This window comes from Mastigoproctus giganteus, chromosome 1 (genome assembly GCF_048544385.1).
Source record: "Mastigoproctus giganteus isolate SK-2022 chromosome 1, ASM4854438v1, whole genome shotgun sequence".
In the NCBI taxonomy this organism is placed as follows: domain Eukaryota; kingdom Metazoa; phylum Arthropoda; class Arachnida; order Uropygi; family Thelyphonidae; genus Mastigoproctus; species Mastigoproctus giganteus.
The window spans coordinates 218,471,604-218,488,076 of NC_143575.1; the positions used below are offsets into that span (position 1 = coordinate 218,471,604).

The following is a 16,473-nucleotide window of genomic DNA, read 5'->3' on the forward strand; positions in this document are numbered from 1 at the left end:
AGAGAGAGAGAGAGAGAAGTCAGAAGTAAAAGGGAATCACCAAGAAAGAGAAGAATGATGATATCCAGATGAGGACCTGGGTGTGCCAAGCCCATATGCACCAGATGTGAGCCCCTGGGGTTAACTAGGAAAAGGTAAAGCTGGCAACTATAGGTAGCTTGCGGAAGATCTTATTACTTCTTACAAAAAACCAGGGTGCAACATGTCATTAAAGATACATTTCTTGCACTCACACCACCTGGATTTCTTCCTACCAAACTGTGGCATCGTCAGCGACGAACATGGAGAGAACTTCCATCAAGACATTGCAGCGATGGGACAAAGATACAAAAGCAAATGGAATGCCGCCATTTTAGCCAATTATTGTTGGATGGCAAAAAGGGATGCTCCCGAAGCTGAATACAAGTGAAAAGCGAAAAAGTCTCGTATTTGATAAGGTATGTTCATAGCTACATCTTACTGCCATATAAATAAAAAATACCTTGTATAAATATATATATAAAACTACTTTTTTCGAAAACAAGACCCAATCTGCCATTTTAAACACTATTTCTGTGTTCAGCACCGCAAAAAAAAGTAAACTTCCTTTCATGCCTGTAACAAGATATGACCCACAATTTGTTGTTCAGTGTAATCTTTTTTCTTTAGGTTTAATTTTCATATTTATATTTTTATCACTTAATTTTGTATTTTTATTTAACATACATTAACTTTATTTTAGAGTATTTTCTGTTTAGTTGGCATTTACATGAATTTTTATGCGAGAAGGGACTTAAAACTGCTGAAATGTGATGTCATTTAACATCAGGACAATGCAACACTTCATGTGCAGAATGTTCAGCAAACCAGAGTTTAATAATAAGAATTGCATCCCTGAATGTGCAAACACTGAGCAAAGAAGACAGACTTATTGAATTAGAAGAAACTAGAACAAATCAATTGGGATATACTCTGACTTTCAGAAATAAGACGAAAGTAAGATAAAATCATTGAGAGAGAAAACGGCTCATTGTTCTAACATGTAGATAGCAACAATGGCACATACAGTGGGATTCTTGGTCAAAAGCAAATGGAAAAAACAAATTGTTTAATGCAAGGGCTATAAAATAGAATTGTAACAATAAAACTAGAACTGGAAAAAGGCAATATTGGACATTAATTCAGGTCTATGCAGCCACCACTGCCCACAGAGAAGAAGCTGACGAATTTTTATGATAACTTAACATCAGCTATAGCCCAAGGTAAAAACTCTACGATTGTCACAATGGAAGAAACTAATGCTCAAGTAGGATCTAGACACCCAAGGGGGAGAATTAGTCCTAGGAAAAGTAGCATTAGCATAGGCACATGAAAGAAAGCAAGAATGCAAGAAAGCAAGCTTATACCGCATCAGCCAAAAAATAAAACACTGTTCTGGCTAAAGGCAAACTTCCACACATCTCTCCTGCAACTGTCTTTCCTCAATTTGAATTTATGCTCTCTCAGGCAATTATTCTGAGCAAAAGGAAGAATCCTATCAGCATTGAGCATGCTCAAACCATTCAACGCTTTATACACCTCAATCAGATCACCTCACAGGTGCCTAGTCACCAGAAACTATAATTTGCAAACCTTAAGGCCTTTCTTCATAAGAGCAACCCTTTGTTCCATTCACTAATCTTGTTGGCCCTCTCTGTATTCGTTCCAACAGCTCTACATTCTTCTTAAAATGAGGCCTCCAGACCTGTATGCAATACTCAAAGTGTGGCCTGACCATTGCCTTATACAAGGGGATAATCACCTTATCCCTGCTAGAAAAATTCCTGCATATCATTGACAAGACACCATGAACTACTCTTGCAGACCACCTGCACTGCTCAGAAAACTTCATATCTGCCTGCACAATTACCCTCAGGTCCTTTTCACTCTCTAACACTGTCAGTGTAGTACCACATAGTTGATACATTAATCTGGGGTTATTGCTTCCCATATGCAGCACTTTACATTTCTCAATGTTAAACTTCAGCTGTCACCTCTCAGCCCACTTGCTTCGTCTGCAAACTTGGACTTTAAGCCTGATTTACCATCATCAATATCATTAATAAACACAGAAAACAACAATGGACCCAACGCTGAACCCTGGGAAACTCCACTAATAACATTAGTCCATGAAGAGCAGTCCACTGATTACAACTCTCTGTCTTCTCCCATCCCTTTATCCATAGCAGTAATTTGCCTCCAGTGCCACACTGCTCCAATTTGTGCAGCAGTCTTCCATTTGTAACAGTATCAAAAGTGTGCAACAGTATAAAATACAGAAGTAAAAAAATGTGGGAAGTAAAAAAAAAAGTAAAATGATAGAGGAGAAAAACTACTACAAGTCAGAAATTTAAAATTGATAACTCATAATGAGCAATTGTGCAAAGAAATAGTGGGCCAGTAAATTAGAATGTCTTATAATGGGGGATTTTAATTTCCCGGATATTAACTGGAATTTGTGGGTTGGTCACAACACTAACAAGGCTTTTGTGGATTTATTGGACGATTGTTTTCTACTGAAATGCAATTGAGCATTTCAAAATAAAACAATGTCTTGCTCTAGGATTGTCAAGCAAGTTTTATAGGTTTTGGAAGAAACCTTATCAGAGAGTTACCCAGCACTTTTGAATAATCTGACTTCAGTTGAGAAGTATGATATTATTATCATATTATAAAAAGAGGCACAGATGTACAAAAAGTACATATTTGAATCTTATTATTATTTAAGCTACATTTTGGTTCAGCATGTTCAGGAGGCAACTAGAGGGAGTAATATTCTACATCTGATTATCAGTAGTGATTCTTCATGCATCAAGAATCTGCAGATAAAGGAACCACTAGGTGGCAGTGATCACAGTGTGCTGAAGTGAGGTTTACTCAAAAAGGAAACTACCATCAAGGGTAAAGGGAAGGGTTTTTGCTTTCGTAAAGGTGACTACGGTGGACTGAGACAGTATTTAAAATCTATACGGTGGAACCAACTGATGATTTTACCAAGAGCAAATTCAAAATGGGAAGCATTCAAAGAATTAATCTTGGAAGTTACTAGACTTTTCATACCAACAAAGAAATATTGTTCAAGTTTTAGGCCTAAATGGATGTCAGGTGAACTAATTAAACATGTGACAGAGAAGAAAAATGCATAGGATACATATAAATTAACATGTGATACAGAAGCCTATGATAGATATAAGCTGGTCTGTAACCAAGTTACAAAGGAGGTTAGGCAGGCGAAGGCAGATTACGAGAAACCTTTGGCAAAGGATGCAAAGAAAAACAGCAAAGAATTATTTACTTATGTAAATTCTAGAAGGAAAGGGATGAATCAGATTGGTCCACTTGATATCGATGGTTCAACTGTTGATGATCCTGCTCAGGTAGCTAACAAACTGAATGAATATTTTGCATCGACATTCACACATGAGGAGTTATTCGGGGAGGGGAATGCCAGACGTGTATTCAACTCTGGCAGTTTGTTGTTTGTTATTTGGTTTTTTAGGAGCATTAGCAACTAAGGCCATATTGCTCCGGGATATGCGGTGGTCATTCCCTGACCTTTCCGCTTCCTCCGTATTTGGTGGTGATGGGCTCGAACCCCAGTCTAATCAAGAAGAGTGTGCTACGCACTGTTGCTCCTTCCCACCTGGCTACGTAGGTGCCAACTCTGACAGTAAGCTAGATAATCTTGTAATAACTGAGAGTAAAGTGGAGGAGAAATTGCATTAGCATTAGTAGTGGCATTTGATGCAAGAAAGCAAGCTTATGCAGCATCAGCCAAAAAAAAAAACATAAATAAATAAAAAAATTAATAATAAATAAATAAATAAATAAAAAATAACCATTCCACTTCACCCCTCTGTTCGTTCGAAATACCTGTCCAGCTGAGCCTTAAACTTATTTAGGCTATCAACTTCCACGACAAGGTATGGAAGTCTATTCCACCAACCAACCACCCCGCTGGATAAAGGCAAATTTCCTCACGTCTATCCTACATCTGTCTTTCCTCAATTTGAATTTATGCCCTCTCAGGTGATTATTCTGAGCAAGAGGAAGAATCCCATCAGCACTGAGCATGCTCAAACCATTCGACGCTTTGTACACCTCTATCAGATTACCTCGCTGCTGCCTAGTCTCCAGACACTGTAATTTGCAAAACTTAAGCCTTTCTTCGTAAGAGCACCCCTTTGTTCCATTCACTAATCTTGTTGCCCTTCTCTGTACTCGTTCCAGCATCTCTACATCCTTCTTGAAATGAGGCCTCCAGACCTGTATACAGTACTCTAGGTGTGGTCTGATCATTTCCTTATACAAGGGAATAATCACCTCCTTATCCCTGCTAGAAAAATTCCTATATATCATCGACAATACACCATGAGCTATTCTTGCAGGCCGTCTGCACTGCTCAGAAAACTTAATATCTGCCTGCACAACCACCCCCAGGTCCCTTTCATTCTCTACCACTGTCAGTGTAGTACCACAGAGTTGATACGTTGCTCTGGGGTTGCTGTTTCCCATATGTAGTACTTTACATTTGTCAATGTTAAACTTCATTTGCCACCTCGAAGCCCATCTGCTCAACCTTTCCAGATCCTGTTGCAGTAGCATAGTGTCAGTAATGTCCTTGACAACCCTGCCAACCTTCGTATCGTCTGCAAACTTGGACATTAAGCTTGATATACCATCATCAATATCATTTATAAATACAGAAAACAATAATGGACCCAATACTGAACCCTGAGGGACTCCACTAATAACATTAGTCCACGATGAGCAGTGTCAATTGATTACCACTCTCTGTCTTCTCCCCATCAACCACCCCTTTATTCATAGCAGCAATTTGCCTCCAATGCCACACTGCTCCAATTTGTGCAGCAGTCTTCCATGTGCAACAGTATCAAAAGCCTTTCTAAGATCCAAGTATATAATATCAAAGTTATTCCCTGCATCCAGTTCTTTTGTGACTGCATCATAGTATCCAATCAAATTGGTCAGGCAAGACTTCCCCTTAACAAAACCATGCTGTGTCTCAGCTATGACTGAAGTCTTGTCTAGATGATCCTGCAGTGCTTCTTGAACCAGTGCCTCCATTATTTTTTCCAGGAACAGAAGTTAAACTAACAGGTCTATAATTATTTGTGTCGCCCTTTGATCCTCCTTTGTGAATTGGGGTTACATTTGCACATCTCCAGTCCATGGGTACTTCCCCTGAGTCCAAGGAAGCTCTCATAATTATGGCTAAGGGTTTGCTTACTTCCTTTGCTGCTTCCTTTAATATAACTGGATAGATCCCATCCACCCCAGGTGCCTTTCTTGTATTTATCTTCAACAATTTCTCCTCCACTTTTCTCTCAGTTATTACAAGATTCTCTAGCTTACTGCCAAAGTTGAATACACCTCTGGCATTCCCCTCGCTGAATAACTCGTCATGTGATTGTCGATGCAAAATATTCATTCAGTTTGTTAGCTACCTGAGCAGGATCATCACAGTTGACCCATCGATATCAAGTGGTCCAATCTGATTCATCCCCTTCCTTCTAGAGTTTACATAAGTAAAGAACTCTGCTGTTTTTCTTTGCATCCACTGCCAAAGATTTCTCGTAATCTGCCTTTGTCGGCCTAACTTCCTTTGTAACTAGGTTACAGAACAACTTGTATCTATCACAGGCTTCTGTGTCACGTGTTAATTTGTATGTATCCCATGCATTTTTCTTCTCTGCCATATGTCTCATTAGTTCATCTGACATCCACTTAGGCCTAAACCTTGAACAATATTTCTTAGTTGGAATGTAAAGCCTAGTAGCTTCCAAGATAAGTTCTTTGAATGCTTCTCATTTTGAATTTGCTGTTGGTAACATCACCAGTTGGTCCCATTGTATAGAATTTAAATACTGTCTCAGTCCATCGTAGTCGCCTTTACGAAAGCAATAACCCTTCCCTTTACCCCTAATGGTAGTTACCTCTTTGAGTAAATCCCACTTCAGCACACTATGATCACTGCCACCTAGTGGTTCATTTACCTGCAGATTCTTAATGCATGAAGAATCACTACTGATAATCAAATCAAGAGTATTACTCCCTCTAGTTGCCTCCCGAACATGCTGATGTAGAAAACAATCATCCAATAAATCCACAAAAGCCTTGCTAGTGTGTGAGTGCCCAGCCCCCAAATTCCAGTCAATATCTGGAAAATTAAAATTTCCCCATTATAAGACTCTCTGATTTACTGGCCCACTCAATTTCCTCGTACAGTTTCTTATTATACTCATCAGAGTCATTAGGCCTATAGCACACTCCTACTCTCAATTTTGATCTCCCAATGCTTACGTCACACCAAACTGACTCGACACTGCACTGTCCAGCGATGTCGACCGGCTTCACTTCCTTGGATTTTATGTATTTCTTAACTAATAGCATAACCCCTCCTCCCTTCCTACCCTGACTATCCTTTCTGTAGACATTGTACTCCCCAAATTCCAGTTCTGCATTCCTTATATCTGTGTGACACCACGTCTCTGAAATTCCCACAATATCTGCCTTTGATGTTTTGAGCAATACCTCAAATTCATCAAATTTATTTACTAAACTCCTAGCATTGGTGCATGTATACATGCACCTGTTCTTTCTCTTAGCTACCCTAACACAACCTATGTGTTTATTTGTACCCCAATGATTCCCAGCAGTCTCTAAACTATCCTGCATCTTATTTTCCAGGCTGCGGCTCATTCCAATAGAAGCAGTGCAAGAATCACTTTCACTTCTGCCAGTGGCTACTGTTAATCTATTAGTTCTTGCATCCCCCCAATCTAGCAGTTTTCAGACCCACCTAACACTGCCTCGATAGCATCAGCAAACATTCTTGCACCCTTTCTATTTAAGTGTATCCCATCCCTGTAGAAGCAGTCTCTCTCTTGTTAACAAGTACAGACCAGGCTGAAAAAAATTCTACCCCTTGAGCCTTGCACAATCCTTCCAGGGCCGAATTGATCGACAGGGCTCTCATCATATACTCCCTCCTATCATGTCTGGGCAGAATTGCAGACACTTTCAAATTCAACCCTAATTCGCGGCTTTTTTTCAACAGTGACCTGTACTTGTTAAGTAATTCCGCCGGTCTCCTATAAGCACTGCAGGATCATCTGGACAAGATAAACACAATTATTGAAGATAAACACAAGAAAGGCACCTGGGGTGGATGGAATCTATCCAGTTATATTAAAGGAGGCAGCAAAGGAAGTAAGCAAACACTTAGCTATAATTATGAGAGCGTCCCTGGGACTCAGGGGAGATACCCATGGACTGGAGATGTGCAAATGTGATCCCAATTCACAAAGGAGGATCAAAGAGAGAGACAGGTAATTACAGAACTATTAGTTTAACTTCTGTTCCAGGGAAATTAATGGAGGCACTGGTTGAAGAAGCATTGCAGGATCATCTGGACAAGACTTCAGTTATAGCTCGGACACAGCATGGGTTTGTTAAGGGGAAGTCTTGTCTGACAAATTTTATCAAATGATACTATGATGTAGTCACAAAGGAACTGGATGCAAAGAATAACTTTGATATCATATATTTGTATCTTATAAAAGCCTTTGATACTGTTGCATATGGAAGACTGCTGCACAAATTGGAGCAGTGTGGCACTGGAGGCAAATTGCTGCTATGGATAAAGGGATGGTGGAGTGGGAGAAGACACAGATTGGTCACAAAGGAGGATCAAAGAGAGAGACAGGTAATTACAGAACTATTAGTTTAACTTCTGTTCCAGGGAAATTAATGGAGGCACTGGTTGAAGAAGCATTGCAGGATCATCTGGACAAGACTTCAGTTATAGCTCGGACACAGCATGGGTTTGTTAAGGGGAAGTCTTGTCTGACAAATTTTATCAAATGATACTATGATGTAGTCACAAAGGAACTGGATGCAAAGAATAACTTTGATATCATATATTTGTATCTTATAAAAGCCTTTGATACTGTTGCATATGGAAGACAGCTGCACAAATTGGAGCAGTGTGGCACTGGAGGCAAATTGCTGCTATGGATAAAGGGATGGTGGAGTGGGAGAAGACACAGATTGGTAATCAATGGACACTGCTCTTCGTGGACTGATGTTATTAGTGGATTCCCTCAGGATTCAGTGTTGGGTCCATTGTTGTTTTCTGTATTTTTAAACGATACTGATGATGGTATATAAGGCTTAATGTCCAAGTTTGCAGACGATACGAAGGTTGGCAGGGTTGTTAATGACACTAATGACAGTACACTGCTGCAACAGGATCTAAAAAAGTTGAGCAGATGGGCTGAGAGGTGGCAAATGAAGTTTGACAAATGTAAAGTACTATATATTAGAAGCAGTAATCCCAGAGTAATGTATCAAATCTGTGGTACCACACTGACAGTGGTAGAGAATGAAAAGGACCTGGGGGTAATAGTGCAGGCAGATATGAAGTTTTCTGAGCAGTGCAGATGGCTGCAAGAGTAGCTCATGGTATCTTGTCAATGATATACAGGAATTTTTCTAGCAGGGATAAGGAGATGATTATCCCCTTGTATAAGGCCTCATTTGAAGAAGGATGTAGAGATGTTGGAACGAGTACAGAGAAGGGTAACAAGATTAGTGAATTGAACAAAGGGCTTAAGAGCTTAAGTTTTGCAAATTACAGTGTCTGGAGACTAGGCACCTGTGAGGTGATCTGATTGAGGTGTATAAAGCCTTGAATGGTTTGAGCATGCTCACGCTGATGGGATTCTTCTTCCTCTTGCTCAGAATAATCACCTGAGAGGGCATAAATTCAAATTGAGGAACGACAATTGTAGGATGGATGTGTGGAAGTTTACCTTTAGCCAGCTGGTGGTTGATTGCTGGAACAAACTTCCATCTGTCATTATAGAAGTTGATAGCTTAAACAGATTCAAGGCAGTAGTAGACAAACATTTGGAGCGAGTGGATGGGTGAAATGAGAAGGGCATTTTGTTTTTGTTTTTTTTTTGCTGATACTATATAAGCTTGCTTTCTTGCATCATGTGCCTTTGCTAATGCTAAGTAATAACAATGGAATATCTTTGTATGGACAACAAAAGTAGTAATTTTTAGGATAAAAAACTCATTTTCTGATGACTATTATCTTATTTTATTCCCTTATAGAATGGTGATCATAAGTACGAATCTCTCTCTCTCTCTCTCTCTCTCTCTCTCTCTCTCTCAGAGATTATACAAATTCCAGTTTACAATATTTTGAGTTGTGACTGATTAAAAATAAGATATTGTAGAAAAAAAAAAGGATTCATTTATTTAAAATATTTATTATGCAATTCAGAAAAAAAAAAAAAAAACCTAATCACATTTTAGATTTTATATAAGTATATAAGAAAAAGCACTCATGAAATAACTTTCTTGTATTCAATTTTGTCAAATCAAGAAATCATTAACTTCAACAAAGGAAACTGTATTTAATTATCTACAAAAATCCAAAATTTCTTACAAGTATCTTGAAATGATCACCAATGCTTTGCTTTCCATCCCAGTTATCTGTCTCTTTCTTTAGACCATGAATAAAAGTCTGATGTACAGTGTGCAGCTCAGGAATTTTAAAAAATATATTTGTAAAATCTTCTTGGGACAAAAGTGGCTGGGAGGTACTCAATGTAGATTTCAAAGCTTTCATATACTATTGAAAAATAAATAAATTAATTAAACAATAAATAAAGTGCACAATTTTAAAGTTCTAATGAGCTGTTTGTAGATATTTTGCAGATTTAATTTTGTTCATTTTTTTTAATTTAAAGCATTCATTAAAGATATCATTTATTAAAATTTCATTAATTTTGCATATTCAAAAAATACACTGTCAAAACATAGATTATGAATTGATCAAATATATAAAAAAACATGATTAAAATTAAATATAATATACATAACATTAAGCCATTTAAAATGTAAAATCAAATTTCAAAAGCTATGTCTTGCTCTAGGATTATCAAGCAAGTTTTATAGGTTTTGGAAGACACCTTATCAGAGAGTTACCCAGCACTTTTGAATAATCTGACTGGTACAGTGTTTCTGACTTCAGTTGAGAAGTATGATATTATTATCATATTATAAAAAGAGGCACAGATGTACAAAAAGTACATATTTGAATCTTATTATTATTTAAGCTACATTTTGGTTCTGAATACATCTTTACCATGTACCTTTGTTTACAATATTATTCACAGCTTAACCTTAACATCACTGCTGTTATTCAGCTGATATTTATTTGCAGATGACAACAATCAATTAGCAAAACAATTTCCAAAACTGAAGAACAAACTAAGTTTGTTGTAAACGCATCAAATCTCATCAGTAAAGCAAATCACTATGTATTAACTCAATAATGCAGAACAAATAAATGGAAAAGTATATTTCTATTTACTTGTAATGCATACAATTACCCTGACCTTATGCTTTTGCAAGAACCATATACTAATGTTGTAGAACTTCTGCAATTTGAGGTCTTGTTTCTAAATATCTTTGATATTAAATTTTATCATTTTATATGTACTGAACTTCAAGGGCAATTCAACTCCATTAAAATTCTAACTCCAAAAAACACGCTGGTATTTTAAAAAAAAAAGGGGGGGGGGGAAGAAAAAGAAATTACCTGCAAAAGAAGATTCAAACAATCAACATATATAGTTTCACTCTCAATAATGCTGCTTAGAATGCATTTATACATCGTCATCCTTTCTGCCTCTTCCTTATTCGAAGATTCTTCTCCATTATCAACCTTTTTTCAAAAATAATACACTTTAATATTTTAAATTATAAATTTAAATAAAAATTAAACTAAATTCAATAAATATGAAACCAAATGCAATATATAAATACAATAAAAATGGAACCAAATGCAATAAATAAATTCAATAAAAATGATTTAATTCAATGAATAAATTCGGTAAATAAATTCAATAAAAATAAAATTAAAAATGAAATGCTCCCTAAATTAAATTAATTTAATATGATATAATTTATAACAATTTAGTTAGATATGCGACTTTTATTTACGTTAGGAAGTATTTCTACAATGACAAAGAATAATCACACAGAAAAAATATTTGGTGGCTGATGTTGTTTCTAGTTCACAAAAGAAGTGAATGCGCTGTTGCCAATATCAAATTATGTGAACTAGACTTCTATACTATCCTAAGTAAAATTAAACAATACATTATAATAATATGCAGTTTTTGTCCATATAGAAAATGAAATACAGTACACACAAATTTTCTACACATCAAGATATCTTTTACTTAAATCCATTAAAGTGCACATATATTACTATTAATATTAATAGCGGCAAATGATGCAAGAAAGCAAGGTTATACAGCAGCAGCAGCCAAATAAAAAAAATCCTGTTTCACTTATTCATCCCCTCCAAAAGTGTCTAGTTCTTCCTTGTTCAGGTGGCTGATTGCTGGAAGCTTGTTCCAGCAATCAATCAACCATTGGCTGAAGGCAAACTTCTGCACATCTATTCTGCAATCATCCTTCCTCAATTTGAATTTATGCTCCCTCATTCGCATAGTCTCAGCAACAGAAAGAATCCCATCGGCACTGAGTTTACTCAAGCCATTCAAAGCCTACCTCAATCAGATCACCCACAGATGCCGGTCTCCAGATGCTGCCATTGAAGAGCACCCATTTGTTCCCCTCACCAATTTTGTTATCCTTCTCTGTACCCTTTCCAGCAGCTCTACGTCCTTCCTAAACTGAGGCTCCAGATCTATATGTAATACTCAAGATGTTTATGTTAAATCCCTATCATTGTTGCTGTTATGGGTATTGCATCAGGCATGCATGTAAAATTTTCACTGATTACAATAAAGATATTATATATGTGTCCTAACCATTGCTTTATACAATGGGATAATCACACACTTACACCTACTAGCAAAATTTCTGTATATCATTGATAAAACCCCATGATTTGTCCTGCCAGCCTGTCTGCACTGCTCGAAGAACTTCATATCTGACTGCACAATTGCCCCGGATCTTTTTAATTTTCCACTACACTAAGTGTAGTACCATTCAGTGAGTACATTAATCTAGACTGACTGCTACCCTTACACGATATCTTGCATTTGTCAATTGGAAATTGACGTTTGTCAATTTCCATTTCTCAGCACACCTCCCTAATTTTTCTAGATCCTTCCAACCTTTGTATCATCTGGAAACTTATACATTAAGCCTGGTATACACTTATCAATATCATTAATAAATACTGAAAACAATAATAGGACCAACACTGAACTCTGTGGGATAACAGTAGTCCAAGAAGAGTAGTGTCCATTGATAACCATTGTCTGTCTCCTCCCACTCAATCATTTCTTTATACACAGCAGCAAATTTCCTCAAGCCCACACTGCTCCAATTTGTACAGCAGTATCAAATGATATCAAAAGCTTTCCTGAAATCTAAGTACACGCAGTTCCCACTTTGAGGTTTTTTTTTTTTTTTTTTTTATCGAGTATCAACAAAATCGAAAATATGAACATTAATTTTAAAAATATGAATGTTAAACATTCATAAATACCACATTTCAAACAACACTCGTAACTATACAATACAGTGTACCCCAGCTTTACGGTATTAATCCATTCCAGAGGCACCATTGTATCATGAAAACATCATAATGTGAATCCAATAACAAATTCATTTTTGGTTATTTATTCAAATCATTAAAATGAACTACACTTTCGTTATCATATGTTCTGTTATAAGAATCAATTTTGAATGTCTTTGTGATATTTTTCTAAAGCACATTTCTGGAGGTCACGACCATAAAACAATAAAAACAATTTGCACTTTCCAGTTTATTGAGCTTTTCTGTTAGTGTAATCGATTATATAGGGTAGTAAACTCAATGTCATTGCATTAATACCGACAGCTGGAATTGTGTGGGTTTTTACTTTATTATGGTGAAATGTGTTTTCCCTTCAATGAAATCGTCAATCATATAAAAAAATTAATAAATTTTCAGAATTTTCTCTTCATTCCAAGATTGGTTTTCGCATCACTTCGTGCCCGTATTAAAACAATATTGTGAAGATAAAAATATTCCTTTTCGGACGATTCTGATTTTAGATAATGCACCTGGCCACCCACCATTTCTGCAACATCATCACTCTAATGTCAAAATAATTTTTTTTGCCACCAAATATGAAACCACTTTTGCAGCCAATGGACCAGGACGTTATTTCAACGATTAAAGTTGAAAACTGATATTAGTGTTATTAGTGGAGTCCCCTGGGAAACTCCACAAATAACATTAGTCCATGAAGAGCAGTGTCCATTGATTACCACTCTCTGTCTTCTCCCATATTATCTTAGGGAGACATTTGATATGCTAATTAATGCAACAGATGAAGAGGGAGGTCCAACTCTTAAAGAATTTTGGAAAGAATTCCATATTTTAGATGCAATTAAAATAATACAATGAGCCTTGGACAAAATTAGAGAAGAACATGAAGGGTGTTTGGAATAAACAGTCCTCAGTTTATTGATAATTTTGGAGGATTTTGAGAAGCTGCAGAGATCGCAGAAAATGAAACAGAAATGGTCATTACTATTGCTAACCAATTGCAACTTGATGTTTCTACAACTGATGTCACTGTTCGGCTTCAAGCACACAATGGAGAGCTCACAAATGAAGACCTCTTTGAAATGGCAAAATGTGAAGAAGCTGAGGAAAAAGAAGATTTAACAGCTGAAACTCCTGTTTGTTCCTTCATTCTCAAGGGGCTAGACCAGTAGTGCGCAAACTATGGGGTGCAACCCCTAGAGAGGTTGCTGTATAAATTAAAGCAGTCAAGAAAATTTTTAAATAAATTTTTTTTTGTGTGCACGCAGAAGCTAAAAACCTGTTGTTAAAATTACTTTTTCAATACTGTATGTGTAGAAATCTTACTACTACTGGAACTAAGTCTGAGATACGAATGAACCCTACTGCTTCTGCAATTCGCCTTAATTTGCTCACTGACCATGGACACAAAAAGTGGCTGACTAATGCAACTTCTCAGTATATATTACTACTTCTCAGTACAACTCAGCAACTGAGTGGTACCGAGAAGTACTATTCAATTAATCCCTTTAGCTCTTAATTAGAGCTTGCTATCCTACGGCAAAAATTTTCAAATTGCCTAAAGGCCAGAGGTGCAAATATGCGGTAGCAGTAAATATATATAGCAAGTGTGCTGTGTGCGCGCGCTTTATTCTGCTTCATAATTCGGTGCTTTCATATCAACTTGGATGTGTTTTTCCATTCAGCTGCTACTTTTTCTATTGCACGTTTCATTATTATTATCGTTGTTTTTAAGAAGAAAAAATACATATTTTACCATTGACAACAGGGTAATCAGAACAAAAAGGCTGAGGAGTAACGACGATAATATTGCTACAGGTACTTCAGAAGCTAATAAGGTAAGAAACATTATATCATGTGAAAATTTGGACACTAATGTTATTTCAAGTGTAGTGCAACCACCAATTTCTGGTACACAGCCATCATATTGCAAATCAAAAGGAACGGAAAAGAATAGAAAATATCAAGAGGAATTTATGAAGTACGGCTTCACCTACAGTGTTGTTGATGATGAGCAACATCCTGTGTGCATAATATGCTTCGAAAAACTGGCTAACGAAAGAATGAAACCTGTTAAATTAAAAAGACACTTGCATATGAAAAATCCAGAGCTAATAAAAAAAAAAAACCTAATCCTTTTTCAAAAGCCACCCTGACATCATACAAGGTCAGACATTTTTCATGAAGAAACATATGGCAGTTCCATAAAAAGCTTTAAGAGCATCGTTCCCTTTCCTTGAAGACTAAAGTCTTCAAGAAAAGGGAACAATATTAATACTCAATGATAAAATAGAAGCTTTCAAAAAGAAGCTTAATCTTTGGAAAACTGAATTTGAGCATAATAACACTGAAATGTTCCCATGTTTTTCTGATTTTGTTAATAGCAGTAATATTGACATTTTACAATTTAGAGATATCATTGCCACCCACCTGGCAATGTTAATTAAGAATTTTTCCAAACGATTTCATTTTTCTCCAGAAAAAAAGTTATTGGATTCGTGATCCCTTTGCTTTTGATATTTCTTCATGCCCAGAAATTAATATTGAGCAAAAGGAAGATCTTATCAACTTGTTGTGTGACGAAGCATTATGTGCTCGTTTCAACATAACAACTTGTGAAAAATTTTGGCTTTCTCTTCGAGACAAGTATCCAGAATTATCAAAAATGGCGATACAAACATTGCTACCTTTCGGGTCTACATATTTATGTGAGGTTGGTTTCTCAAAATTAACAGCTATAAAAACAAAACAGCATTCCAGACTTGATAGGGCAGATAACATGAGATTAGCATTTTCAAATATTGAGCCAAATATTATTAGTTATTCAGGCTCATCCGTCTCATTAATTGTTTTGTTTGTGTTCATTTTTTATTGTTTTGCTATTATTCATTTTTTATTGTTTTGTAATTTTAATTGAAGAATAAAGAACAAATACAGTAAATACAGTAAAAAGAATAATAGTAGAATAATAGAATAATAAAAGAATAATAATACAGTAAATACAGTAAAAATACAAATACAGTTTGTTCTTTTTACTGTATTCAATTAAACCTAGGTGGTAGATGACTCTCATTAACTGGTGCAATACCACCACTATGCTTATTAGAGGCTTGAAGTGGTGGAACCCATGTTTAGTCTCTAGAGCTAAATTCCGGTCAACCCTTCCCTATCTCTTCCATCATGCAGTATGATTGATGACTTTTGAGGATATGATGAACATCATGGCAAGATACAATATTCCTTACATTTCGAGGGTACAGCTCTAAAACGGTGTGTTCGCAGGCCGGCCGCTAGTTAGAACACCTGACCGAACCTATTGGTAACTCTCTAGGCGGCTTTCAGATCAGATAGTGTATAATTTTGCAACGTCTACTTTGCCAGATAGTGACTGGAGGGAGTCCAAGTAGTGTGTATGTGGGGGGCATTGTCGAGGCCACGTTATGTCAAGGATCTGTGTATATTCTTACCATGTGTACGCCATACCCAAAAATTTCATTACTTCACACAGCATGTACCACCCACTTTTTCTTACTATTGAATACACCATGGATTGTCAAACTAATAGAGCAAGCTTATCTGCGAAAAGATCTAAACCTCCCAAGCACTTCCTAATTCATTTCACAAATATACATGGTCTCAATTATAAACTCAACGATGTCCATTTCCACTTGCAGTCTGCCAAACCCCATATACTTTTTCTGACAGAATCTCAATTATCGGTTGATTCAACTACTGCCCATCTCAGATGCCCAAATTATTTGCTGTATGATTCCTTTTGCCTCAAAGGTGGTACTCGTGCATATGTCCGTTCTGATATTCCCTGTCAGAGACTTGGCAAT

The 16,473-nt window shown here is 36.6% G+C and overlaps 1 protein-coding gene across 1 annotated transcript in view; it reads right to left on the minus strand.

Annotated features, from left to right (window-relative positions):
* RhoGAP1A (Rho GTPase activating protein at 1A) overlaps positions 1-16,473 on the minus strand; it is a 465,208-nt gene that overhangs the window by 382,945 nt on the left and 65,790 nt on the right. The window contains exons 3-4 of the mRNA XM_090368823.1: positions 10,658-10,783; positions 9,500-9,685 (exon numbers count right to left, since the gene is read on the minus strand). Coding sequence (XP_090224949.1) covers positions 9,500-9,685; positions 10,658-10,783 — 312 coding nt within the window. The remainder of the gene's footprint in view (positions 1-9,499; positions 9,686-10,657; positions 10,784-16,473) is intronic.